The sequence below is a fragment of the Ceratosolen solmsi genome, unplaced genomic scaffold (assembly GCF_000503995.2).
Source record: "Ceratosolen solmsi marchali unplaced genomic scaffold, CerSol_1.0 scaffold7, whole genome shotgun sequence".
In the NCBI taxonomy this organism is placed as follows: Eukaryota; Metazoa; Arthropoda; class Insecta; order Hymenoptera; family Agaonidae; genus Ceratosolen; species Ceratosolen solmsi.
Genome location: NW_011948413.1, coordinates 17,747,151 through 17,774,018, shown reverse-complemented (window position 1 = coordinate 17,774,018; position 26,868 = coordinate 17,747,151). Strand labels below are relative to the sequence as shown.

The 26,868-nt window shown below is 29.6% G+C and overlaps 1 protein-coding gene across 1 annotated transcript; it reads right to left on the bottom strand.

The window, feature by feature from the left end:
- Positions 1-3,484: 3,484 nt before the first annotated feature.
- Positions 3,485-25,364, bottom strand: LOC105367742 (A disintegrin and metalloproteinase with thrombospondin motifs 2). Its single transcript, XM_011506510.1, has 14 exons — positions 24,474-25,364; positions 21,201-21,325; positions 20,754-20,846; positions 19,644-19,879; positions 19,021-19,173; positions 18,604-18,720; positions 17,064-17,196; positions 15,159-15,328; positions 13,330-13,615; positions 11,333-11,465; positions 7,472-7,740; positions 6,662-6,948; positions 5,195-5,465; positions 3,485-3,854 (listed from the first exon to the last, which is right to left on the bottom strand). Exons 1-14 carry the CDS (start codon positions 25,243-25,245, stop codon positions 3,708-3,710), a joined length of 3,192 nt encoding a protein of 1,063 aa, XP_011504812.1. The 5' UTR covers positions 25,246-25,364; the 3' UTR covers positions 3,485-3,707.
- Positions 25,365-26,868: the final 1,504 nt, after the last annotated feature.

Here is a 26,868-nt window from a genome sequence, read left to right as displayed (position 1 = left end):
GTCGTTAAAGTTATACGTATTTAATCAATAGCAAAAAATAACAAAAATAATAAATAAATAAAAAATAATAAAAAAGAAAACTAAATAATAAACTGGATTATATGATTTAATGTGAGCTAGATAATTAATTATCTTACTCCAGTACAAGGCGTCGGATCAATCGGCGAAGTTCAAAAAAAGAGACAATATTACCGTTCTAATGGACGAGGAAATTACTTATAGAATCGCGATTTATTCTGAATAAGAAATATCGTTAAAAACTTTAATGCAATAAAGAATTTTTTTAACGGATGATTGGAAGTAGCTTATAAATATGTTATTTTTATTTTGTTATATTAAAAACGTGCAATTTTAGTATAATATTAATATGAGGTTGTTGATTAAAGACATTAAATGTACGCAAACTGCGCAAAATAATTATATGCAATATTTGTAATTCATTTATATTACATAAAAATATCGCTCAATACTGACTGGCTTTTAAGTGCAGTATATATGTATACCAATATACGAATTTTATATATATTTCGTTAAAATACTAGAAAAATTGTCTATTTCGAAAATAAATATTATGTAGATACATCATTATTAATATATTACACTTTTTAAAATGTCTTATTTCACCCAATAATAAATTCCAGTAATAATTTATCATTCTATCTAATACATACATATATATATATATATATATATATATATATATATATATATCAAATATAAAATATCTTTTAAACATTTGTATATATTTATATCTTTTTTCAACATGCATCTTATTTGTTACAGACAGTAGTACAAATTTTTAAGTATTCAGAATACACATGATTGTATACGTATTATTCCTAAGCATAAAAAAGACGCAATGAGAGTTTTCGTGTAAAATGAAAATGAAATGAAGGCAGGGATATAAAGACGAGAAAAAGAATAAAAAATGAGAAAAAGAGTTTCTGCGAGCTTCTAGTCGGCACTATATGAAACACGTGTGTGCGCTGGCTTCGCTGGCCTCCTCTTGTTACTATTAATGTTTTAACGGACACGCAAACACATGTACACGAATGCAACACACGCGACGTTGCAGAATGAGAGGGTGTGTGAAAAATACGTGGACACAAACACATTGGCACGTATAACTCGGGCTTTTGCCGATTTGTGCGCCGGCACATCTGTCAAAACATATCTTCTCGGAAATAATGTGTATCTTTAGAAGGAACGAAAGGCGGAGAATTTTCAAAGGGAAAGAGAATCATATTTATCGTCGATTGGAAAGGCGCTAATCCATCTTAGAATTTTTCAATTTTATTTCAGAGAGAGAGAGAGAGTAATTTATTAATTAACTAATTAGTTGGGTTTTCTTAAGCATAGGCTATTGCAAAAAGAAAGCAAATAAGATAGATAGATAGATAGATAGATAGAGAGAGAGAGAGAGAGAGAGAGAGAATGAGAGAGAGAGAGAATGAGAGAGAGAGAGAGAGAGAGCGAGTGGGAAAATTAGACATTGTAAAAGAGTATTTTTTAGTATTTTATGTATTAATTTTCTTCTATTATACATCTGAGATTTTCAGTAAGCTGAATAACAACACGTGGAAGATACATTTTGGCTTTTCTCTTTTTAAATTTACGTCGATTATAAGCTGCGTTAATTAGCACTAACGATGTTACTATGCATTGTACACTTCAAATACAAATAAAGCCTAGTCTAATAATATTTTTTTAGTGCATAATATTTATTTTATTCCTATACGTCATAAGTGCCTTTACATTCTGAGCGAACGATAGCTTTTATGCTATTAATAGATATGCTAGAAGAATATTATAATATATTATTTGTATTAATAACTTAATAAATAATAAATTTAATGATTTAAATAAATAAACTATCTTTTTAATCTTTTAAGCGGTACAAAGTATAAATTCAGATGTTTACTGTAAACTATCAAAATATCGTTGTTGAAAGACGTTGGAGCATTTCACTTCAACAACAGTTATATTTTTCTAAAAATATAGAAGGGGAAATATAAATATATTTATATCGATATTATTCTAGAATGTCGATAAATCTGTCATTTGTAGAATACAATTAAAATGAAATTTATCAGTAAATTACTATTTTTGTATAATTTCATAATTCATAAAGATTTTTGCATACAATACAATGTATTATGTATTTTATGCAAATTATAAAGTAACTTTTCATATTTTAATCTTAATACTTCATAATTATTCTTATATCAGGTATTTATCATTCATCGTTTATATTAAAAGTTTTTTTTTTTTTTTAATTTCATTATTTATTTGTTTTTTGTTTTATTAGTTGCTTACTGCCAATATTAACTTACCATTGTTTTGAAAATAAAAAAATCATTTATAAAATTTCTAGCTAATTGCTGTTATCTACAATATACATCGGTAATACTTTCATTAATGCATTCATGATATAACCAAGATGTATGTTACAGAAATATTTATATAATAAATTTGTATAACTATAAATTTTTTATTCCACTGACTTAATTGATTAATTTCATTGGTTAAATTAGAATTATTTGTTTGTAGATTAAAAAAAAAAAAAATTTTTAAAGGAAAAATACAGACTCTATAAATCCAATTTATCGACTTATTTAAAAAATCTTTTTATTATTAATTTTATTTTAACTTTAATTAAGTATTTAAAAGTATATATGAATAGTTTGACTTATCGGACAAACTAGTGAAGAAATTTTTAAAACGATTTCATAGAATTTACTAAGATTAAACAATTTAATAATCGATAGTATGCAAAATATATAGGATTAAATAATATGGTTAGAAAAATATTTTTGACATTTGAAGTACACGAGAAAAAACTAAAGTACATGCCTAAATAAAATATTATGTTATAATGTGAAACTTAAAAGTAAAATTTATTAAATTAAAGCATTAAAGTATACTTTTTCGTACAATATTGTTTATCTCCGTAATATATTTTTATCTTTAAAATACTTCAAAACTATTATTGTAGAATCATATTTCTAAAAATATTATTCAAGCGACTTTCCTCCTCAATCTATGTTTCAAATAATATAATATTGTATAATCTTTCATAAAGAATACTTTATTTTTTATAATTAATATTTAAATTTGACATAATATTTTATACTGCAAGCCAATTACGATTTAGTTCTTTTTTTTTAATTTTTTTGTTTTTTGTTTCTTCTAACAATGCATACAATATTAATTTGAAGTGATCGTTCTTTCAAATAAAATTTATATTCATTATTTCAAAACGACACATCTTTTTCATCTCGATAAGTACTAATTAGATAGAATAAAAACGTAAACTAGAGATAAGAACACGTAGCATTTTACATTACATATAAATAAATTATTTCTCCGTATTAAATGTTTCGCGATACCTTTAACAAATTAAAGTTTTTCTATCACGATCGATCTACATATAAGATTATTCTTGAAATAAAATTTCAAATATATATTATTGTTATTTCGCAGAGCCAATGAAAGTACAATATGCAAAATTCAATATTAGCCCAAGGATTTAATGTAAAATGGATAACCAAAATGCATAGGACACTCTTGGCAATTCATGTTTGTCATTAAAATTGCGCATCAGGTGTCCTCGCGCATACTACTTTACAAAGTAATCGAATGTTTCTTACACAGCAACATTCGTTATATCCGATGTACGAGAATCTGTGGTGGTACTTTCTTTTAGTTCACTCGTCGGTACTACTTGTTTTCTTTACGTGTTTGCTGCAGGCTGAGGACGAAACTCCGTGACAACTGATGCGCAATCTGATTCGTTTATGGTTTCTACGTACGGAGCTCGGAAGAGTTGAAGTTGTAGAGGATGAGAGCAAAGCCTAAACAAGAATAAACGAAGACAACAATTTTCCAGACTGAAATACGGAAATCCATAAATGTTTGCGCGATTCTGCGTGCTCGATACTATTGAAAACTCAGTGAAGGTAACGTTCGATCGTATACGCGAGTTTGACTTGATAGGACCGAGTTCAAATTGAATTATACATTTTTCTTAATTAACTATATTAATTAACTATAATACGTGTGCCGTATACTTAATTATTAATTATTTTTATGCACTAGTGGTATTTGTCTAGTTGTATCGCGTAAATTGTAATAAGATTTATAGTTTACATAACGTAAATACATTATGTAGTCGCAAATTAAGTTAAGGCGTGTACTTTTGATAAATATCTCGAGAATATATAATCTTATCTGACATTAAGTTAAGTATGATTTCACACATTAGTGATTATCAACATGTTCAATACACAATGACAAGTAAATAGACAAGCGATCGTTAGTAGGCTTCTTAAAATAAATGAAAGCCAACACATACGGCTTATTACCCAGATAGTGGCATACTATTATTATTATTATTATTATTACTATTATTATTATTATCATTATCATTATTATTATCATTATTATCATTATTATCATTATTATCATTATTATCATTATTATCATTATTATCATTATTATCATTATTATCATTATTATCATTATTATCATTATTATCATTATTATCATTATTATCATTATTATCATTATTATCATTATTATCATTATTATCATTATTATCATTATTATCATTATTATCATTATTATCATTATTATCATTATTATCATTATTATCATTATTATCATTATTATCATTATTATCATTATTATCATTATTATCATTATTATCATTATTATCATTATTATCATTATTATCATTATTATCATTATTATCATTATTATCATTATTATCATTATTATCATTATTATCATTATTATCATTATTATCATTATTATCATTATTATCATTATTATCATTATTATCATTATTATCATTATTATCATTATTATCATTATTATCATTATTATCATTATTATCATTATTATCATTATTATCATTATTATCATTATTATCATTATTATCATTATTATCATTATTATCATTATTATCATTATTATCATTATTATCATTATTATCATTATTATCATTATTATTATTATTATTATTATTATTATTATTATTATTATTATTATTATTATAGAATGGTCTTTTCATATGTAAGAACCAACAAATAAACGGATTAATGGCTAAATTAGCGATAAAACTTATCCTTGCCAAATTTCAAGCTCTCGATTACCGAAGTAGAAGAACCGGGCTAAGTAGAGGCCAACTCACTTGGTTTGGTCGATGGGTGGAGAACCACTGGCCCGGACAGACGGCGATCCTCGTGCACCTGCGCTGCGTCGCCGGCTGCTTCCGGTCCCTGCACTTGGTCGGCGGTACCGTGTTCCGGTACACCCTTAGCTCGTTATTACGCGTTACCTGACGCTCGGTGAAGCTCGACCGCACGCAGTAGAGCCTCCGCTGTTGAGTTCCCCCGGTCGCCGAGCAGCTCGGGGCGCTGCACCGCTCCCACATACCCGGGATCCATGTGTACACCTCGCAGCTACAAAAAAGGACACGCGCCATTATTTTGGGAGGCGGGCTTGCGTGGGTCTTGGACGGGACTGCTAAGATTGAGTTGATGACTCGATGGACGCCCTATTTAAGTCGCCGTATCATGATCGCTCTGCTTGATTAACTCGACAGAGATGAAAGATGCAATGTTGGGGGTTTGCAAAGGATATATTTGCGAATGCACAACCCTCGACGATTATGAGGGCAGGATTTTTAAATCGGGAGTATCGGTTGCAATTACAATGGAGTCCTGAGTGGAATAATCGATGGTTACATTGTCGATGAAGCGATGAATATTTATGATTATTTAGATCTATATTACGAATCATCTATTGAAATGTGAGGAAAAAATATCGAATTCCTATCGCTCAAAGAAATTATGAAGAACAAAGCTTATTTCTTTCGAGTATTATTTTCTGGGATTTAATAAAGCAGTACGAAATATCAGAGGCAATGACAATTTTCTTCTCTTTGCGTGATACGATGCGCACTATAAGAATCCTTGAAGTAGTAACGATTTATATAATGATAATTTCGCTATGTATAATAGAAATAATATGATAGTAGTCGATAAGAATTGAAAAAATTTTTATAGCAACGGATTTCATTGTACGGAGAAGTATGAAACAAGAATTTTCAATACAATTGCTGTAGACATATAAGAATAGTAATTTTATTATTCGAGCGTACTCGTAATAGTATATCAGTTAATTAAATTATAGCTTTAGTAGTCACTTATTATAATGAGTAAATACAATTTGCAGAGAGAAAGATTTTAGAGAAAGAAAGAAAGCAAATTTTATATACCAGATATGCGAATGCTAATGGAAAATACATTTAAGTCCAATTTACCTAGAAGCTGTAAAAATCTCTCGAGTAAAATTGACATTTATTGAAAAATTGCCCGTTACTCGCTTGATATGCCTTTTAATTTTTAAATTAGCATTGGAATAATCGAGGCCAAGTATCCTTGGCGACAACTGGTTAAAAGCTGAAAATACCAAGCGCATAGCAAATTAAAAGCCCATGAACGAACGCTATAATTATATCTTTATGATCCTTTAATATCCGATAAATATTTGTAAGCTCGATTATATTCTTCAGGCCGAGAGTGACGTCACTCACCCATCCGCGCAATTCTCCCTCCCTCGCGATACCCAACAAAAAGCAATAATCTCGACAGACCTGGCGGTGTTGCATCTCTCGTACTCCCGGTGCCCAGGTGGCTTGGGCTTGGCATTAAGGAGGCACTTCCTGCGTGAGACCAGCTCCCGCGTCACCTCGTCCCGACACAGGAGCGTCCTCCGTCTGATCCCGCCCCCGCAGGTCGCCGAGCATGGGCCGGAGGGCGATCCGGATAAAAGCCAGACGTAGCGGTTCCTTGCCGTTCGCAGCACCGAACGCGATATCGCGTATTGCGAGGAGGCGGCGATCGAGGCACCGCTACGTACGACTGCCCTCGAGGTCACCAGCTGTTCAACCACATTAGGTGCACATTAAGTGACACGTTGCGTGTCTTTTTCTCGAACGTCTACTTTTTAATGCCGAATTTTCAATATCAAATCGAATATCTTCCATCACTCGTACGATACAATACGAATTGGTGATGTAAATGATAGCATTAGGCATTTCTGTATTGGTTCGAGGTCTTGAAATTGGACGAATTTTGTCGCTTTACGAGGCGTATAGAATAAAACTGGGAATCGATAATGTGAGAGTCCAATAATCGTTATTTACTCATATACACAATTATATTAAAGCATTAAAATCGATACGATTTTATTAATAGTTAATTTTCTATAAAGTACTCTTATCTCAACTTTAACTTATTTTTCGAATGAAATAACCGCTTTGAAATTTATGATAATATTTTTAATCCTGATAATTAATCACGTATTATATGAAATTGTAATATATTTCATGCAAAATATTGTTTTACTCGCGACACTTATAACGTATCATTAATTGTTACGAATAATGGCATGAAAATCTCACCGAAATAATAATTTCAGAAACGACTGGTCCTTTACTCCATAGCACGTACTTTTCCTCCAATCTTTCTGCTCTAAAGGCAACTCCATCAATTATCGTAGCCAAAGCTCGTCCATCGACGTCAAATTCATTTATCTCGTGCCGTTTTCGTCGACCATCGCGTAAAAGAATTTTCATATTACCTTCATGAGGAACGGAATCCGTGAGTAGAATTGTAACGACCACTTTAATATTGTAAGCAGATCTTGGTATTACGGCTAACCTTGTAGTTTCTATTAGAAAAAAGCACTCCAAATGTATTATAAGAATTATCAAGCGACAACGATAATATTGATTATTATTCCTGAAATACATGATCAATAAAAATATTTATTATTTACTGTTCGAACTATTTCAATTTGAAATGCAAAAATAAAGAGTAAATTTATTAAAAATACATTGACTAGTTGTATCTCATATAAACATATAAATTATTAATAATTTTCTTAATTATTATTATGTTTTTTAAATCCATATTTAATGAAAAATCTATCAATGATATTTTGATGAATGATAAATACATGTTATCAATTTTATATGAAAAATAAATAACTAGGAATAATACGTTTAAATTTAAATACTTAAAAATTGAAAATAGTTTTTTCAATAATTGTATAGTCGGATAATTATATATATATATATATCTAGAATGTCTGTATGATCTAGAATTGATCTAGAATAATTATTAAATAAAATTTATATTTAATTTAACAAAAAAAAAAAAAGAAGGATTATATCGAAAATTTATTGTAAATTTCGACAAATATAATTTATTATAATAAAGCAATAATATGACATGTATTTGTACCACTTTCAATACTTTTTAACGTATCCATAACTGGTCTGAAAATCACATATTCATTGAATTTTTTTTCCGAATGATATTTTACTTACCACAAACTTTATCGAATCAATGTCTCGAAATTCACAAATGTACTTAAGAATTTCTTTCAGACGTTCAGCAATACAATGTTTTATTTTATTATTTCAAGAACATTTTATACCAACTTATTTTCCATACTAATGCATACTGATTATAATATTGATAACAATTCTAATTGAATTTAGCTTAATTTTAGTATTTTAGTATTATCAACAGAACTACTTTAAATTCTCATTTGGTATTTTCAAGAGACTAAGCGAAACGAAATCGAGCTCTCAACCTTCCGGTATTCATTATTTTGAAAGGGGGAACGGCAAACGATAAAAATTCCACAATTCATAAATACCTAACTAATGAAGCTGAAAAAGAAGAGTGCCAATGCTTTGTTCATGTAACATCACTAAAGCAAAAATTATTTGACAAAATAAGTCAGGAAATGAGAATTTTTTTAGGCTAAAAGAAATGAAAGAAAATAAGATAGGAAATATAGAGTTATATTATTATCTATCCATTTAGACCTCACAAATTAAATTTTGAAAAAAATATATATTGTTATACAGTTGTTAATTGTATAATTGTTGAAATATTTTAATACTAATATCCAAATTATTCCATTAAATTTTCGAAATAAATCATTATCCGTTGCCTTTTCATTATACAAAGTTTTATACGTGTTTTAACCGATATGACATTTCTGCCGCACTATTTTTAAATAAAATGTTAGATCAAGTTATTTGACGGATGTTTATTAATGATAAGATGAGGTCTTCGTTTCCCGGACTCTGTCATTTTAATATAACGAAAACTATATAATAATAAAAACTGATATAACGAAATGAAATTTTTTAGAAAAATTAAAATAAAATTATAAACATATTTTATATTAATATTAATAGTTAAAAAAAAAAATAAATAATATATTTCATCCAATGATTATCACTTCAATACTAATTTTTTTTTTTTAATATCTTAACAATATGTATTAATATAGGATTTAAATAAAATTATTTATTTAATAATAAGAATAAGACTCGATAGAAGTTAGCTTAATAATTACATGGAATCGCCACTTCTCATTGTTTGTGCGTTAAAAATATTTGTTAATGTAAATTTATAACTATTTTCACAATAAATGGTAATCTAGCGTTACATTTGGTTGTTAATATAATAAATATCGTTAAAAAATAAAATTTAAATTATTGCGAATAACAATTTGTACAAATTAATAAATCTTTTTCTACCAAATTTTAAACGAAACTTATTATACAGAACTAAATATAAATTGAATTTATAGTGATATCCATTGAAATTTCTAATTACTTTATTATCCCATTCAAACACTAAATTTGCAATCTTTACAACAATTTCCATGTATTATTATTGCCTGTATTTTAAAATATTATACTTCGGGCGTATATGAAGCGAGTGTATCTTGTATTTTGAGCTTTTAAAAATCAGGAAACCTGAGAAGTTGATGCGACGACGGTATTTAAGATAAGTGCTGGTATTTATTCTGGGAATATAAATCTATGGAATATAAAATATGGAAAAAAAAAAAAAAAAAAAAAAAAAAAAAAAAAATAGAAGAATATCGAGAAGTATTTTCATTAATAACCGCAAAGACATTTTACCGCATTTTTTTATACATAAAAGATAAAATTATGTTATATATTATGTTTAGATAATTGGATATGAAAGATCATATTAATATAATAATTATGAATTAATAATTTTGCATATTTATGGTTTAAATATCTATTTTATGTTGCTATAAAGAAAATGAATTTTTTAACAATTTCTCTATTGATTATTTCAATAAATATTTATTCTAATAGACTAAATATTTTAATTACTCGTGTTTAATTTTCGATAGCGACTTTAGATTTTTTCTAAAAACTAACCCTTTCACATTAAGTGAATATAATGTTCTATAATTAAAGATTTCTTTGCATTAAGGATAGATAAAAAAAATGCTTGATGTATAATTATTGATTATATTAATATTAGCATAAATGTAACATTCCACGATTAAAAACCTTATTTTAATAAAGTCCAATCCAAAGATTGTTAAGAAGCGTATATAATAAAATAATTAAATTTCTCATTTTAAATGACGATTTTCTATATTATATGGAGTTGCGTTTTAAAGAAATATGATTGATTAAAATAATCCAATAGTAAATTTTATAACCTATGTAATAATGATTTATAAGTCCACTCGATACGTTCGTTTTCTCGTTAAAGCTACTTATTTGAATATCTTGTAACAAGAATGCTATAACTGAAAATTAAAAGTCTGCACAAAACATATAAAAATTGAAATTTACATTTTAACGGCTCTCATAAATTATATAATATTCGTTGGTTAATTTCATTATGTGTTTTCCCATATATTTAGTTATTTGTCTTATGGATCGTGTTGGAGCTAGTAAAAAGATCGTAAACAGTAAGTGAAAATAAGCTCGATTCATTCTAGTCAGTGCCATGACAATTTCCCACAATTTTCATTCCTATAAAAATATCTTATATAAACGAAATTTTGTGTGCGCAAAATTTTCATATTATTTTTTGTGAAAGATTATCTATAAGAAAAAAAAAACTTATGAGTAATTAAACGTTAGTTAGACGTTAAAAATAAGATCGAATAAAATACATCCTATCGTAGCTCTAGAGATTACCGAAGTGCCAAAGTTTTTCAAGAAAATATCATCGGACACGTTGTGCCATACGAATATGCATGTCGTATCATCTACGGCTCCATTCCAATACAACTCTTTATCGTTTTATGCGTGTCACTCAACATCCCACTCCATCCGTCCCACTAAACTAGTTGCAAAGCCGTCATCGAGCCGCCACATTCAATTATCGATCAGAGAGTTGAACGCGACCTATGTTCGCGTTCGTGCGTGTGTGCCCGCGCTCGCTTATGTATTCGTACGAACCTCTGCGTAGCTTCCGCTGGAATTTGCCGCTGACGCTCTCGCAGGTGGAGTTGTTGCCCTTACAGAGGCCGCAAACGTCTCGGGTGCTGCTGGAGTTCAACTCGTCGTCGCAGCCCATCGAGCGGCACACACCCTGAGGGCATAAGAGTTTACTTTTTTTTTTATGCTTTCACGCTGAAAATTTAGAGGGCCTGTAAGACTCCCGACTCACGATATCTCGCGAATCAAGATAGTCCTTTGGATACTTTTTCATCGTCATTCAGCACATAATAATCTTTATTTTTTCTTTTTTTCACTTAATGGATTTATTGGTTTCGTTGCGTTTATGCATGACTTCATCAAGTGTCTTTTATCGTAGGAATAATATAAATTTATGTCTTTAAGGAGAAGCATTATTATTACTAGGTTTAAGAGTTTTTATTAAGCTTAACTAGCTTAAGATTAAGCTCGAACGAGGGATAATAATTATAATTAACATCGTAATCATAGTTCGTCGCGCGCTTGGAAATTGATGTATTTTCAATGAAAATAAAAATTAGGCTATGTATCTTTGATTGTTATTTTTGCATAGAAACTGGGTGTTAATTAAAAACAATGATTTTTACTTGAGTTAAGATGTATTGCATGAAATTTAATGTAAACTATTTATATTAATGTAACATATTTAATTGGGTAAATGATGTAGTCAAAGAACTTGATAAAATAGAAAATAGAATTTTATAGAAAGTCACTTTTGTTGAAATATTATAAATTTTACAATAATGAGCAAATATAATTACAGTAAGGTTGAATAAGATTAAATTATAGACTAATTGATAAGAAAAATTCAAATAAAACACAAAATATATGTCAACAAAAATTTTTAAACGAATGTATGAAATAATCTTTTTTAAATTTTAATATAACAAAGTTTCATGAAACATGAATACTCATAATGTTTTGTTAAAAAAATTATATATTTTATTCTGCATGGAAGTAAGTATAATAATAACAACAAAATTAACAAAAAATCGAATAAATGGCATATATCTATATATATATATATATATATATATATATACATACAGAAACACACATTTATTTAAATTATGAATCAAATTTAATTTCAGTTTAAAAATTATTATTTTTTAATATATCAATTAATATAATAATAAGAACTTTATGCTACATATAATTAATATATATATATATATATATATATATATATATATATATATGTATGTGTGTGTGTATATTCTATCGTACAAATTATATTTATTTCGCTTTGTTTGGAATTTCGAATATAAATTTAAATTATAGTACAGCTTAGGTATTTGTATAATCCATCTGCATTCCACTAATTATTTTTATTTGCTCATATCAATTTATCACACGTGTAGTCATTATATTTGCCGTAAAATATATATATTAAAAATTTATGTTTTCCAGTTTTCTCAATTGAATTTAAATTAAAAATTTTTACATAAAAATTATATAAAGCTCAAATAAAAATAAAAATTTGATTTATATCCTTGTATTATATCATGAAAATTGATATTTTTTACTCTCATTTTGTAAGGTTGGTAGACTCGCTTCGACAAAGTGATAAAATTTTCTTAAAAAATAGATTTCATTTGGAATTTGAATACCTTTAGAATACCTTTGCAAAACATTTTTGGAAATCATATTATTTTTCATAAATGCCTATATTTATCAAATAAAATTGTGCAAAATTCTGACAAACACCGTGCTTGTTTTGGCATTTTATCGAAACGCAATTTTGTATAATAAAAAACATTTCGTTGTGTATCATAAAGTTTCCAATAAAATTATTAATATATTTTTTGCTTTTATTAAAATTATAATTATTTTTTATAATAGTATAGTTTGGAAAAATTAATTCTATAATTTTATAAATATATATATATATATGTATATATATATGTGTGTTATAAAATTTAAATATTATGATGTGAAAAACGAGCATATCTACTAGGTTTGAAGATACATCTTCTTACGTCAACACAGATGTCACTGGTATCATAAGAACATGAAGCCCCATCTTCAACATCCATGCCAGTGTGAAATATTTCACCCGTTTCCTTCTTGTAACAGATTAATTGACAATTCGATTTACCATCAAAGGCCTCGTACGGTAACCACGTTCCATTACTGTCGATCGGGTTGTTCTTCAAACCGGCTTGATTCAGGAAAAACTGCGAGCAATGTCGTGCTCGAATATCAGTATGATCAATACAAGTAGGCAGTTTGCAAATTCTGAATTCCTTTGATTCTCCCTGGCAGCTACATATTTGTGCAAATATACATTTATAAATGTGAATTATAAAATACTTATCGTAATACATAATGAATTTACAATTTGATGTATATAATTATACGAATATTTTTAACCTTTACATCGATAATTCTACCTAAATAAAATGTTTGATTAAAAAAATATTTTTGTTTTTTAAAATTCTTTTAAACAGTAATTTATGATTGATATGATATTTATTTACATTAACAGCATGAAATATTAATTTTAATAGTAAAATCATTTAGTTGTTTTAAAAATTAAATTACTTAATACTTGTTAATCATTTTAATTCACGAATTTAAGATAAATTGTTGATAATATGTAAGAAAAGAGAAAAAAATCCTTAAATTTAATTAAGGATTGTAAAATTATAGCGCCTGAAACTTATTATAATTTACCAATAGAATGTAGTATTTTTATTTTGCGTACTAGTAATATACATATTTTAGTTAATTAGTTAGAATTTATTAAATACGCAGAATATGCGATAATGTTTGAAGAATAAAATCATACGAAAAGTTATAACGATATTATTTGAACTTAAATTTGAAAAATATGGTTATTAATTAATTCTTTGCTTATCTATAATTACAAATTATCGCACATTTCTCATAAAATACTGAGTAATCGTAATTAAATGGGAGCAAAATATAATTAGAATATCTACTATATTCAAAATCAGATTCTGTTATAGTGAATTTTCTAACTTATCAGTTAATAAGAATCGAGAAAATATTCCTGTAATTATATCTCCGAGTTTTTCATTTCGATTAATATCTGCTACTGCAAACATTATAGTGTTTATCTTGAATTTTAATCTCATAATTAATTGAAATTTCTACATTTCCATATTAATTTTGATATTGTCGAAAATATGTTTTAGTGGAATTTTTGTATTACCTAATTGGTATTGCTTAAAGTAAAAATTTTCATAATTATTTTGGAGTTAATAATATACGCAGGTAAATATTTACGAATTTATTATTTATACTTGTACTTAATATTATTATTAAAAATAAATGATTTATTCAATTTATTATAATTGAAATTTATCTCGAAATTTTAAATTCATTGGCAAAATGAAAAAGTAACATATGAAATAATTTCAGCATTAGAAAAATTCTTTATCCGCAAATATAGAGTTACTAATGCTAAAAATTCTTTGAATAATCTAATAATATAAGCTATCGATGTAATATGATGATTTGTATTGAGTTTTAAAAGAAAAGTTTTTGCTATTAAATATTTAATTTTTTGTTTTTCATTTAATCAATTCATTGTTATAATATTTTTTTCTTTTTGAAAAAATGATTTCGTATTTCATATATTTGTAAAATTATAATTATTAATGCAAAAAAAAAAAAGAAAAATGTTCGCTCGTCCTTTGCAAATATTGATTGGTTTAAAACTGCCAAAAAAAAATGGCGATAATTTGAAGACTATGGAATAGATTACGTCAATAAGGTTAAAATTATATTCTAGACTATATAATAGGCAAATTACAAAAATTTTCCCAAAAATCCTACTTACACGCCAATGCAATGTCGCACTCTATATTGGACGGCAGTGCCGCAAGTTTTGGAACATTCACTCCATGGACCCCAAGAGCTCCAAGTATTTTCAATAGTGCCACGTACAGCCAAAGGAGATGGATCAAAGCGCTTTTGGTCGATTAGCGCACACATGCCATTTACGCATGACTATTAAGAATTAAATTGTTTTTACTGCAATGCTCAAATGAATTTGAAATAATTATCACTTGAATACAAATTTTTATTGTGCCTACGATGGTTGAAGATATACATTATGTAGTATTTACATTCCAAAAATTATACAATACATTTTGATATTAGGAACAAAATATTAAAATATTAATATCACTTCTCAACAACGACAGTTTTAATTAAAATACGCAATAAGTATTCATAATGTAATACATTTTTAATAATTTAAAATGAGGTTTTAAAGGGAGATTTGTCTAGGAAGAGAAGAACCAATTTAATAATGTTTTTATGTAAGATTATAGATACTTAAAATTATTAAATATATGTAATACTTTAAACGCTTAATTGGAAAATTATTCTTCCCGTCGTTGTATTTATGCTTTTACTTCTGTTTTCTTTCGATTTATAAAAACGCGTTTAAGGCAGAAAATTAAATTTTATATTATTAGATTAACATCTAGTATATTGTCAGCTAATAATAATTTTAATTTTGCAAATCATATACCTTATATATGTATATATAAAGTTTTATGTTCATTATGTTCATCATATAATTCGAATATTATGCCTTAAAGAATTTAAAAACGTCATTAGATTTTATACATGCAGTTATCAAATACGTATTTTAAGATATGCCAACACTTTTCATGTTCGTTCGTTGATTATATTACAGAAAATATAATATAATGATCAAATGAATGACTTGTAGTTAATCTAAATGGTTGTTTTTTTTTTCTTCAAAATTGGCTTTTTTAATAGGATATGTACAAACTGGCTATTCAACGATTAATAAATAACGTGCCAATAATTATGCAAAACGTTTTTCATCAAACCGCAATAAAACTAAAGGTTTTATATGTAATTAAATGTATATAAATGTTAAATATCAGATGTGTTTAGGATAAAGTCGCAATAATATAAGTACTCGTATATTATCTTTTATACGAATCATTATAATCAACATATTAAATATGTAAAATTGCTATTACCTCGATCTAAACATTTATAAAATATATCAATAAATACAATGTAATCCTATATAAGTATTCGAATAAATATTAATATGGTAGATAGAAAGCGAAATGAAAGTAAGTGTAATCTGATTAACGCTTTACGATTGCATTATCTCGTTAAAATACCTGGTATTTACATTTTCAATTCTATTTATATATTAGATTTTTTATCATTGCATAAGAAATAAGCATCGCTGCGATAAAAGAATTATTTAATATATGGGGACCTATTCGATAAGAAGCATATAACAAATATATAAATAGTCATAATTTTAATAAAAAAAAAGCTTCTCAGACTATCGGTATCGGAATAATAATGTATATAAAAAAACGTATTTGTCTCCGTCGTTGCATCAGCATCCTTTACAATATCTGAAGATCTGCGCTAGACCATCGATTATTAACCTACGAATTATTAACCGACGAATTCGACAGTACAGGGCCATGGGACGATAATAAAAGCTCCTAACACAACGAACTGTCAAGCTGCCCGACGTGCGTTAGAACTCCAGGGTTATTAACTGGAGGCTAGCATTTGAGGAAAAATGCAGGAGGCCGTACGTAACGTGGAGTCCCTGTGAAGAGAAGTCGGATGCGTCGGCGTGAGGGCCGGGTGAGGAGAGCGGAGGGAGGGAGATGGGAGAGGGACGGTGGCGGATGCGACGGGTACTGTGTCATTAAGCTCGCTCCTCACTTGCCTTATTTTCGGCGCACAATGTTCCTTCTAACGGTGGCCCCTTCTTCGTTTTGCAAGCCTGCGTGCTGTTAGCCCACCCACACCAAAGATGCGAGCAGAGGTTCGACGATTCCAGATTCCTGCATCGGCTATATCTGTAAATAAACGTCTTTACTGTCGTCACTTATTCTCTCCGCCTCTCCCTCTTATTGCCCACCGAGCGCAAATTCCTGTACACTCTATGCTCTTCGCATAAGATCGTATGATTGGTTGAAAATTTTCAGTAAATTAATTAAAATTAATCATAGTGTTAAATTCCATTGTATTTGTTATTATATTAACGTGTCTCTCAGGCTTTATTTTGATGTAAAAAAAAAATTTTCCGTAACTTTTATTCAATATTTATGTACTTATGTCGGGCATTAAGTAAGCTCGTCGTCATGTAGTTAAAATTGTTAAGTAACAGAGTTGCTTATATTGTTTATATGAAATGGGCAAATATTCAAATGTTTAGGTGCATCGTGTTGGAATCGTGAAAGCAACCGTCCGTATGTATATAAACAATGTTACTTGGAAATTTAATAAAATTCAATTATAGTCGTAATAAATGTTGTTACAAATGTAACGAAATATTAAAATGAAAAATTTTTTTCTCAAGTTATTCGGATAGACGTATTGAATAACACTGAATTTAAGAAACTATAAAAAATTTTATGAATAATAATACTTTTACGCGATAGAACCATTATGCATTATTCCGTCAACGTTCTCATAGAAACATTATATTCCCATTAATTTATCAAAATCCCGTGTAATTTTATTGGCAGAGGAAAAACATTGAGCGATCTTGGTATTTATGCTTTGTCATTTTGAAATAAATGAATTTTACTTTATTTATTATGCCAAACTAGCAAATGGTTGTTATATCTGTGTATCAATAATTTTAAAGGGTAAGTTGACATTATATTAAATAATACCAATCTTCATGGTTTGTTAAGCGACAAACGACATTAATTATAAAAAGTTTTGTAACTATAAAATATTAAATAAGTAGAATAAATGTTAAATACTTAAAGCAAGGAAACTGTTTATTCTGTAACTTGTAACTATTAATATCAACACTCAAAATACAGAAAATATTCTTATTAGTATTTACTCGTGTTTTGTCATTATTCAAAACAAAAAAAAAAATTTATTTACAAATACAAAGAGCTTGATTTATCGATGATTAATTAATTTATTCTGAAAGTTGTGCTGAAAGCAGCTTTTACGGGGCTGAACAGTCAAACTGTAATTACTAAAATTCATAGATCGACTAATTGAATAATAATAACGTTCTTTCGTAATGGTAAATTCGGAAAGCTGCTAATATAAGAAAGACCATTCGACAAGCATAAGAATTATAAAAATTCATCAAATTGTCTAAGGATAAGAAGCATATAAAAATCGGTATGATTTAACGTGGTAGGGGAGGGAAGAAGGTAGAAGGTCTGTTACGAAAGCCTAAGAATCGAATGATTGTAGAATCGAAGACATTGAGTATAAAAACAATGTCTACTTACCCTTCACCGAATTCCATCCTACATTGCTCATCCATGTCGAAAGTCTCGCTCCTTTTACCATCTCGAGCACTAGGCGAATCAAATTTATTCGGTCGATTTAGAAGGCACGTCCAATGCCTGGAAGCAATTCTATTCTTATTGGCTATTTGTTACCAACGCCGACGAGCTATCTTACCAAGCTATATATTACCAAGCTATCATACGCAAAAATAATAAAGACAATTTGACAATCTACCACCATCTTTCAAGCCAGGAAAATTAATTACAAATCTAATGAAACGCAAAGTTTTAAAGCATTAGCAGGCAATTTATTTGAATTGGTGAGAGGGTAGATTGTATGGTAATGAATGAGCGACGTTTACCTTTAAAATATACGCCCGAGAAACGCAATTGTACCCAGGTAATCATATCACATACTTAGATTTTCGATGAAATTCCTTTCTTGAACATGTCGACCAATGAAAGTTATGAAACGTGGCCGCTACCATCGGTGCCATTATGCTGCCTCGTGCAGCCTCTCTGGCGCAGGTATTCCCAGAGTTTTTGTCCCCGTCATGCGAAAGTCCTAATCTGCTCAATCAATACAAGGCCATTATTTTAAATTAATATTATCCATCAAGTATTCCAAGCGCAAATTACTTTTCACGTTAATGCTGATTTTAATTAATCGTTCGTCTTTATTATGATTTACATTGCTTAACAATTTAATCCCCGTAAAATTTATCGTTCAAGCAATCGCGGGGCATTAAAATTCTTATTCGAAATTATCGAACAGATCGATCATTACGTTAATGATAAAAACGTTAATGATAATAACGTTGCCAATAAGATTATGAAAGCTCTAATGAGCTGACATAGACGATTTCTTAACATTTGTAAATCAATGCCCATAAAGAACAAACGAGATAGGTAGGTTTATGAGCAGCCAAAATAAACATATACAATTCAGCATAATATCATTCGTTATCCAATAAAATGCGAGGCAAATAAATGAAGGGGGAGGGGTTGGGGGGGGGTGGAAAAAATTGGCGCGCACGTACATGTGGGCGACTTCGTGAGCAATGATAAAGGCACTGGTGAGACCCTCGTCGCGGTTCAAAGCACACGACCTTGAGGGGTCGCAGGCCCCGGAGACGGGGGCGTACCCGGAGGGACCGCCGATGTCCAGCCTCGTCAACCACACGGCCACGTCGTATGTCTCATTCGATTGCGAGAGTTGTTTGCGATTCCACTTGTTTACATTCTCGAGTGAGCGCCGCGCATTTCCGTGGTGTACCTGCGCTCGATGGTTTCACAATATTATGAGATTGCTTTGCCACTACCTGAGCTCTTTATCAATAACAAGGCTTATTTAATTCCCTCATTTTACTTTCATTACGACACCCGTGAAACACTGCGTTCATTCTTACATGACTCTGAGAACTTTCGGGCCGCGTTCGAGCCTATTTATCAAATTATTTCTGGATAATAGGGCCATTGTCAAACGAATAAACGCATTTGTATTACATCAAAGTATTATAGATTTATGTGCATTCGTTTGTGTGTGGACATCAACTGGACCCGCTCTTTTCCCTCCTTCACCTTCATCTCTAATCTGCATCATTCGCAATGTTATTCGAGTGAAACTCTATTTAACGCTACGTATTAATAATACGTTAGATTACATAACTGAGCTATCATTCGTGAATAGCAGACTTTCGTTTTATTACCCGTGTTATTTCCGTCTTTATTATGTTGTTTATGATTATAACTTTAAATCTTACGACGATGCGTAAAGCAACAATTATAATACTTCGAGAAATATCATAATGTTAAAATAAAAATTTTTTTATAATGTTATAATTTAATCGCTATTTCACATTATAACGAATTTAGTCTGTTAAAGTGAAATAAAAGTTTCAAATTTTCAATGTAGTATTAAAAACAAAAAACGAACATTTTAAATTCTCTATTATTTTCTATTAGCATTTATAATTTTTATAAGACAATTTACTTCGTCCTAATTATATTTCATCTTCATAAAAGTACTTGAATTTTTCATTCACACATTTAATAAATAATTCATCTTTCCTACATTGAGAAATTAATATTTTACATGCTAATTATTCATCACTAATGATTCAAATTAACGAAAAATAAATATAAATTACCATCCCATCCTTTTTATCAGCATACAAAATCATACGAACAACTACAAGTTGCATATTAGAGTCAAGTGTTGGATCTTTATAAATTGCACTGACCTGTAAAAGATTGAATTGTAAATAAAATGTGCGTTAGTAGTTCAATAATATTCAATAATCGTAAATCAATTTTCATCGAGTTAAGATTAAAACGAATTGATCGCGAGACGCTTTAACTCTAACGTTTATTAACGCGATATAAGTGGCAATTTAATGTTTAGAGCTTTCTCACGTAATAGAAGTATCTAAAACATTTCGATTCCCTGGCTTGGTTAATTTTCCAAAACCAATTCATCGTACCAAACCTATTGTCGCTTAACTTCCGATTCGATTTGAATATTAAAAAAAAAAAAAAAAAAGAAAAAAATATAAATTAGCATAAAAAACAATAATTTATTAAGTTATAATACTTACAATGTTAAGAAGAGCTAAAATGTATTGTTGGACTCGCGATCTGTGAAAATCAATCACCGAATAATCAGCTACGACCGTCATCTCAAGCCACTTCGGCGGAGAAAATTTGTTCATTGTTTTTCTTGCTATTAAAAAAATTTCACTTTTAAGTACAACTCCAGCAATTTATTAAAATATTTGAATACTCGATTCCTCATTATAATCAATGGTTTTAATTGTAACTTGAGAATTGTAATTAAACAAATAAAGAACAAAAAATTAACGATAATTATTCTGAAATAATAAATTTATGAATTGGCAAAAAAAATGTCTAATATTCGACATGTTTGAAGCAAATGATAAATAATGATATAGATAAGATCATCCGATAATAATAATCATTTCAGTTAAAATAACATAATTTATGATGTGACATAATTAAAGGTTCAGTAACAAAAACTAAACGATGTTATTCCTAAGGGAAATATTTAAATAAAGATTACTTAATTAAAATATACAATATACATGATTATTATCAAAATTTTTTAATACAAATTTATGTATATAATAGTAAATTTTTAAATTAATAATAAACTTACTTAATACTCATATACGATATCATCTATTAAATAGACATTATATTCATAATAAAATATTATCAAGTATCTTTACATAATAAATAAAATTAGAATTAATTTGCTTAAATTCAAAACATATTGATAATTAAGAAATTTTTCTTTATATATATGAAATGATAAAAAAATTTATATCTAAACTACAAATATCCATAAAAATATTTAATTGAAATAATACATTAAGATAAAATAAGTATTCATCATTGATCATTATCATAATTATTCGTCTAGTATACTGTTTTACATTCTGAAACTTCAAAATATATAGTACATAAAATTAAAAAGGTAAACGAAATTGGAGTGAAAAATCTTAATCAACATTCCACACTTTGTACCTATAAACGTAACATAATTACAAAACTTATGATAAGACTATATATATATATATATATGTGTGTGTGTGTGTGTGTGTGTAATGGTTGTTGTTACAAGCGGCTTACGAAAGCATAAATACTATCAAATAATAAATTAACTTACTTGATCCTAAGCTGTTTACAGTATTTATTTCTACTATGCGGAATGTTGCAAACAAACCACTTTTGTATCTTTTATAATTAATGCTTATAATATATTATATGAAAATTGTAAATTATATCTAGTCGATAGTTAAAAAAATATTAATATAAATATAAATAAATATTTTTTATATAATATATCCAAATTTTCTAATATTTTAATACATATTTTTTTATCATATATATATATATATATATATATATATATGTATATATCGATGTACAAATTTGAGTATTAGTATAATTTAATAATAATAAGACTCGTTAATCACAAGATTACAATAAAAATTTCTTATCTTGGCAAATATCCACTCACATTTCTAGGCAATTTATTATGTTGATTCTAAAAATGAATTCTTAACCGTTACAAATTGAATGTTAACAAGTATGAGTTTAAAGGAAACTGTTTTATATGGATTTTAAACATATTAATAAATTGATTGACTGTTTTTATGCAAATTTTTTGTAGAAATTTTCATTGTATTTCGTATATTTTATTACTTATTAGTAGTTTTAGTTTTAACGCTATGAGAACGAAATGGGAAATATTATTTTTTAACCCATTATTCTACATTGCATCGAACTGATGTTTCTAAATCATTTCTTATTTATTTATTTATGTCGTCAAATTTATGCAAAACTTATTAACAATTCCTACAATAATTATCATAGTATTAAAATTTTTTTTATTAATTCTTAATAATCAAAATATATGTATAACTAAGAAAGAGAAAATTTAGTTGCATGATTTTATCAATCCCTAATTAAAATTAAGTATTATTTAAATCATGTTTATTTCAAATTTAGTATTATATCATGGATTTTAGCTTGACTATAAATAAATTTCACATATTATTTCTTTCAATGACGAATAAATGATTTGCAATCGACATGTGCATGAATAAGGATAAGTTTTCCGTATACATATTACTCGAAGCAATAAGAGCGATTTTTAAATTTTATATTTTAAAATGCATTTACTAAAATCTGTAATTGCTATAGCGAACATTATATTTTAATTAAATATACTTTTAAATTTATGCTTTCTATCTGTATCCATAAAAGTTTATTCAAATTTCTATATATATAAAAAAAAGAGAGATTAATTACAGTTCACAGTAGCATTTTTAATGATAATTGATTAAAATTGTTTGAAATTTAGCGGAATTTTTTTTCAAAATTAATGAAAGTTATTTATTACTTTAGAGTAAATGAAAGGTAGTATGAAAAAAGTATTTGAAACTGTTCGGTCTCCTGATATTTCATAAATGTTTCTAAATTTAGTATGTACCTGCTATAATTATCTCTATTAAAGAAAGTGTTTAAATCTCTAGCAGTTCACCGACTCTTTTTTTATCGCGATTATTTATTTAAAATATTGTAGTTTGAATTGGATAACATTGAGACATTGAGCTCTTTATTAAATTTTATCCGATGAACAATAAATTTATTGTGTATAAACAGATATATATATATATATTGATTTTTTTTTTTTTTTTTTTTTTTATAAAGCATTTACACGTTTCTTTTCTTTATTAGTATAATGAACTTAATGTTATGTTTAAAGTAAGAAAAAGTTTGTAAATTATGTTTTAGAAGCAATTAAAACTGATACGAATAAATAAATAAAAATATCTATATATAGAAGATATTCTTGTAAATTACCAATGAAATTTTAATCTTAATATTATCCCTCAGCATTGCTCGGTGAAAGTGTATGTATCTTAACTCGAAAAAGATGATTTTTTTTCTTTTGCTTAAGAAATTTTGAAGAAATTATTATCTTGGAATCGTATCATCAATAAATACGTATATTTAATTGAAAATATGATTTTCATGATAATTAAAATGCTCCTCCCCCCCCCCCCCCTATTAAAATACATCCCATTACGAAAAAAAGGGCTCAGCTATTAATTGTTATATCTCTCTCTCTCGTTAATCTTGTCTCGATAAAGAAAACACTTTACTTTCATACACCAGCAACTAATGACTGCTTTCTCGCATTGTCTATTGCATACCTCTATTTATAGATGACTTTTCTAGCACCGTCAATTAACGGCAGATCTCGATTCCCGCTACTAGTCAAATATAAAGCCATTATCCATATTAAGCGGCGTTCGATTAAATCATCTCTTAATACTTACTCGGTAGTCTCTCTCTCTGCCAATTTCTGTCAAAGAAGTATCCCACATTAGCGGAATCGTCAATCCCAATAGCAACTTTGGACCTCCCTAGCTCATTACTTCTACTTAGATCGCTGCGTTCGCTCAATAATTCGGGATTGTCATCATAATTCTCGAGTTCGAAGGTGTCGCCGCTGAGATTATAGAATCGCCTGCTCGTTTCGTAAATCATCGATGACAAGGACAATAACGAGGACGATGACAATGGCGAGACCTCGCGCCTTGATCGTGAAAATTCAGCTTCGTAAAGCAAATGCTCCCCCGTCTGGGCCAACAATGGCTCTATCAAGTACGTCCTATTTTTCATATTAAGCATTCCGAAAAACTCGTTGTCACAGCGCGTTAATAGGACGTGTGAGTTGCCCTCCCAGCCATGAATCTCACCTTCGCGACTCTCGCACGACTTTACCAGGTTCAATGACTTGGAAAATGCCGACGACGCTGACAGGCCGAACCACTCGACGCTGAATTTCGGCGAGAATACGAGATGATGATTCGGTTCGGTCTTGAGTATCCAGTCATTTAAAGCGACGAACTGAAGATTCCGGCCGCTCTCGAGTGGGACCGAGCGACGATCGCGTGACAATTCAGTGCGTGGGATGATGCGTGGATGAACGATTCGTGGATAGCGTTGCTGACTACTGGCGTTGCTGAGAATTAGAACTAAAATAACGGCGATGCTTTGTTGGAGGATGGCCGATAACTCGCGTGAACTCACAAATGACATAATCATTGTTTTAGAGCTTTAACGCGCCTCTCTTATCGCATGCCTCAAATAATATCCAAACAAAAATGTTCAAATATTCAACTAAAGGCCCTAGTCGAGCTTGTATTTGCCGATCGTACTTATGAAATAAAACTAAGTACCGTAGACCAAAAGGAATTAATCAGTTGCCAATTAATAATCGATTTGATTAGCATTAAACTAGTGTCAGTTGTGGTTGAGGGCCATTTAAATTTTTCCTCTACTCGTACTCGCGATTAAGCACGTATATTTACAAATTTTTCTTTTTCCATCCGACGCATTATGCTTATTGCACATTTTCTTAACTATCACTTTATTTATTTCTATCCAAAAATTTCAATTACAAATACCATCTCAACCATCTCGTTGTCGCACGCCATAAATTAATTGCCTTGAAAAGACAAAACCCACTTTTATTACCCACTGATCTTCTGATCTTCTGATTTATTCGTTTTCACGAACGCACGAATTAGATGAGCTTTCGAATTAATAATGTGCTCAGACAGTTCAACGAGTCAGCTCGAAACCAACCGGTCATTCCATTACGTATCGTATCAATGCTGATACAACGACTAACCCACCACGTAACATCTCCAACAAAAAAACTTGAAATCACATTATCAATTATTACATTCCTCGACTCGGATCTCAGACTCAGCCCATGCAATTACAAATGTCCCGCTTTTACATAACACAGGATATCCGTAAATTCGAAAAGTGCCCGTTAGAATTGATGCTCCAGCATCCCGCTGCTCCGGAGCCGATAACTTCACCATCGAGCGATCGAGCGGCTGAATAATTATCCCGAGCCGACGATCGAACAAACCGAAAGTCCAATCGAAGCGGCCCGACGGAGCGCCTGAACTTTCGCCGCGAGGGGCTTCCGACTGTCTGACTAATGGTCGCGAGTGCCACCACCAACGCCCGCGTGAAAATCCCCTAATTAACGTTTAATTAGGCCGCGGTACCCGCTCGCGCCGCAACAGCCGAGGCGACTGGCTCGCCACATGGCGAAAGCTCGGAAAGCGGGAACGGCGCGTTATGGGGACCTCCTCCCGCTGCTGCAGACGACCGAACGGGAGATCAAGAGAGAGAGAGAGAGAGAGAGAGAGAGAGAGAGAGCGATTTTGAGCGCAGCATAAGAGAGATGGAAGGGCGCCTGTATGCGTGGCTGCTTACGTATATGCGCGCGCGCGCGCGCGTATAAGTGTGTGTGTGTGTGTGTGTGTGTGTGTGTTTGTGTGTGGCTTTCATCTCGCAGACTCTCGTGCGGCATTCTAATAATGGCAGTTTTATGCGTGAACGCGGCGTGTAGTATCGCGCTCGCATAGAGCGGTCAGTGTTCTTGCGAGAGCTCCGACAAGCTTTAACACGCCCTCTCTTTCCATGTCGAGGAGCAGAAGAGATGCGGAATTGCCCGGCTCTTTTGCCTTTTGCCTTTCCACGAATTCTCACGCGGCCTTTATTTCCCTTCCCTCCCGCCCCACCCCATTCCACCAGGCCGCTCGTACACTTATCGTCGCGCTCTCGCACTCACTTTCGTTTTCGCGGTCGCTCCTATAATCGCGCTTGTCACTTGCATCCACTCGAATTTGACCATGATTTGCTATT

Excerpts from the sequence above, each read along its gene's own strand:
- LOC105367742 (XM_011506510.1), bottom strand. The coding sequence starts at position 25,245 with ATGATTATGTCATTTGTGAGTTCACGCGAGTTATCGGCCATCCTCCAA. Across the intron at positions 17,197-18,603 it reads AGGATGGAATTCGGTGAAGG|ATATAGCCGATGCAGGAATC; the intron begins GTAAGTAGACAT and ends GTTTATTTACAG. Across the intron at positions 6,949-7,471 it reads TTTCTGAAATTATTATTTCG|CTGGTGACCTCGAGGGCAGT; the intron begins GTGAGATTTTCA and ends GTGGTTGAACAG.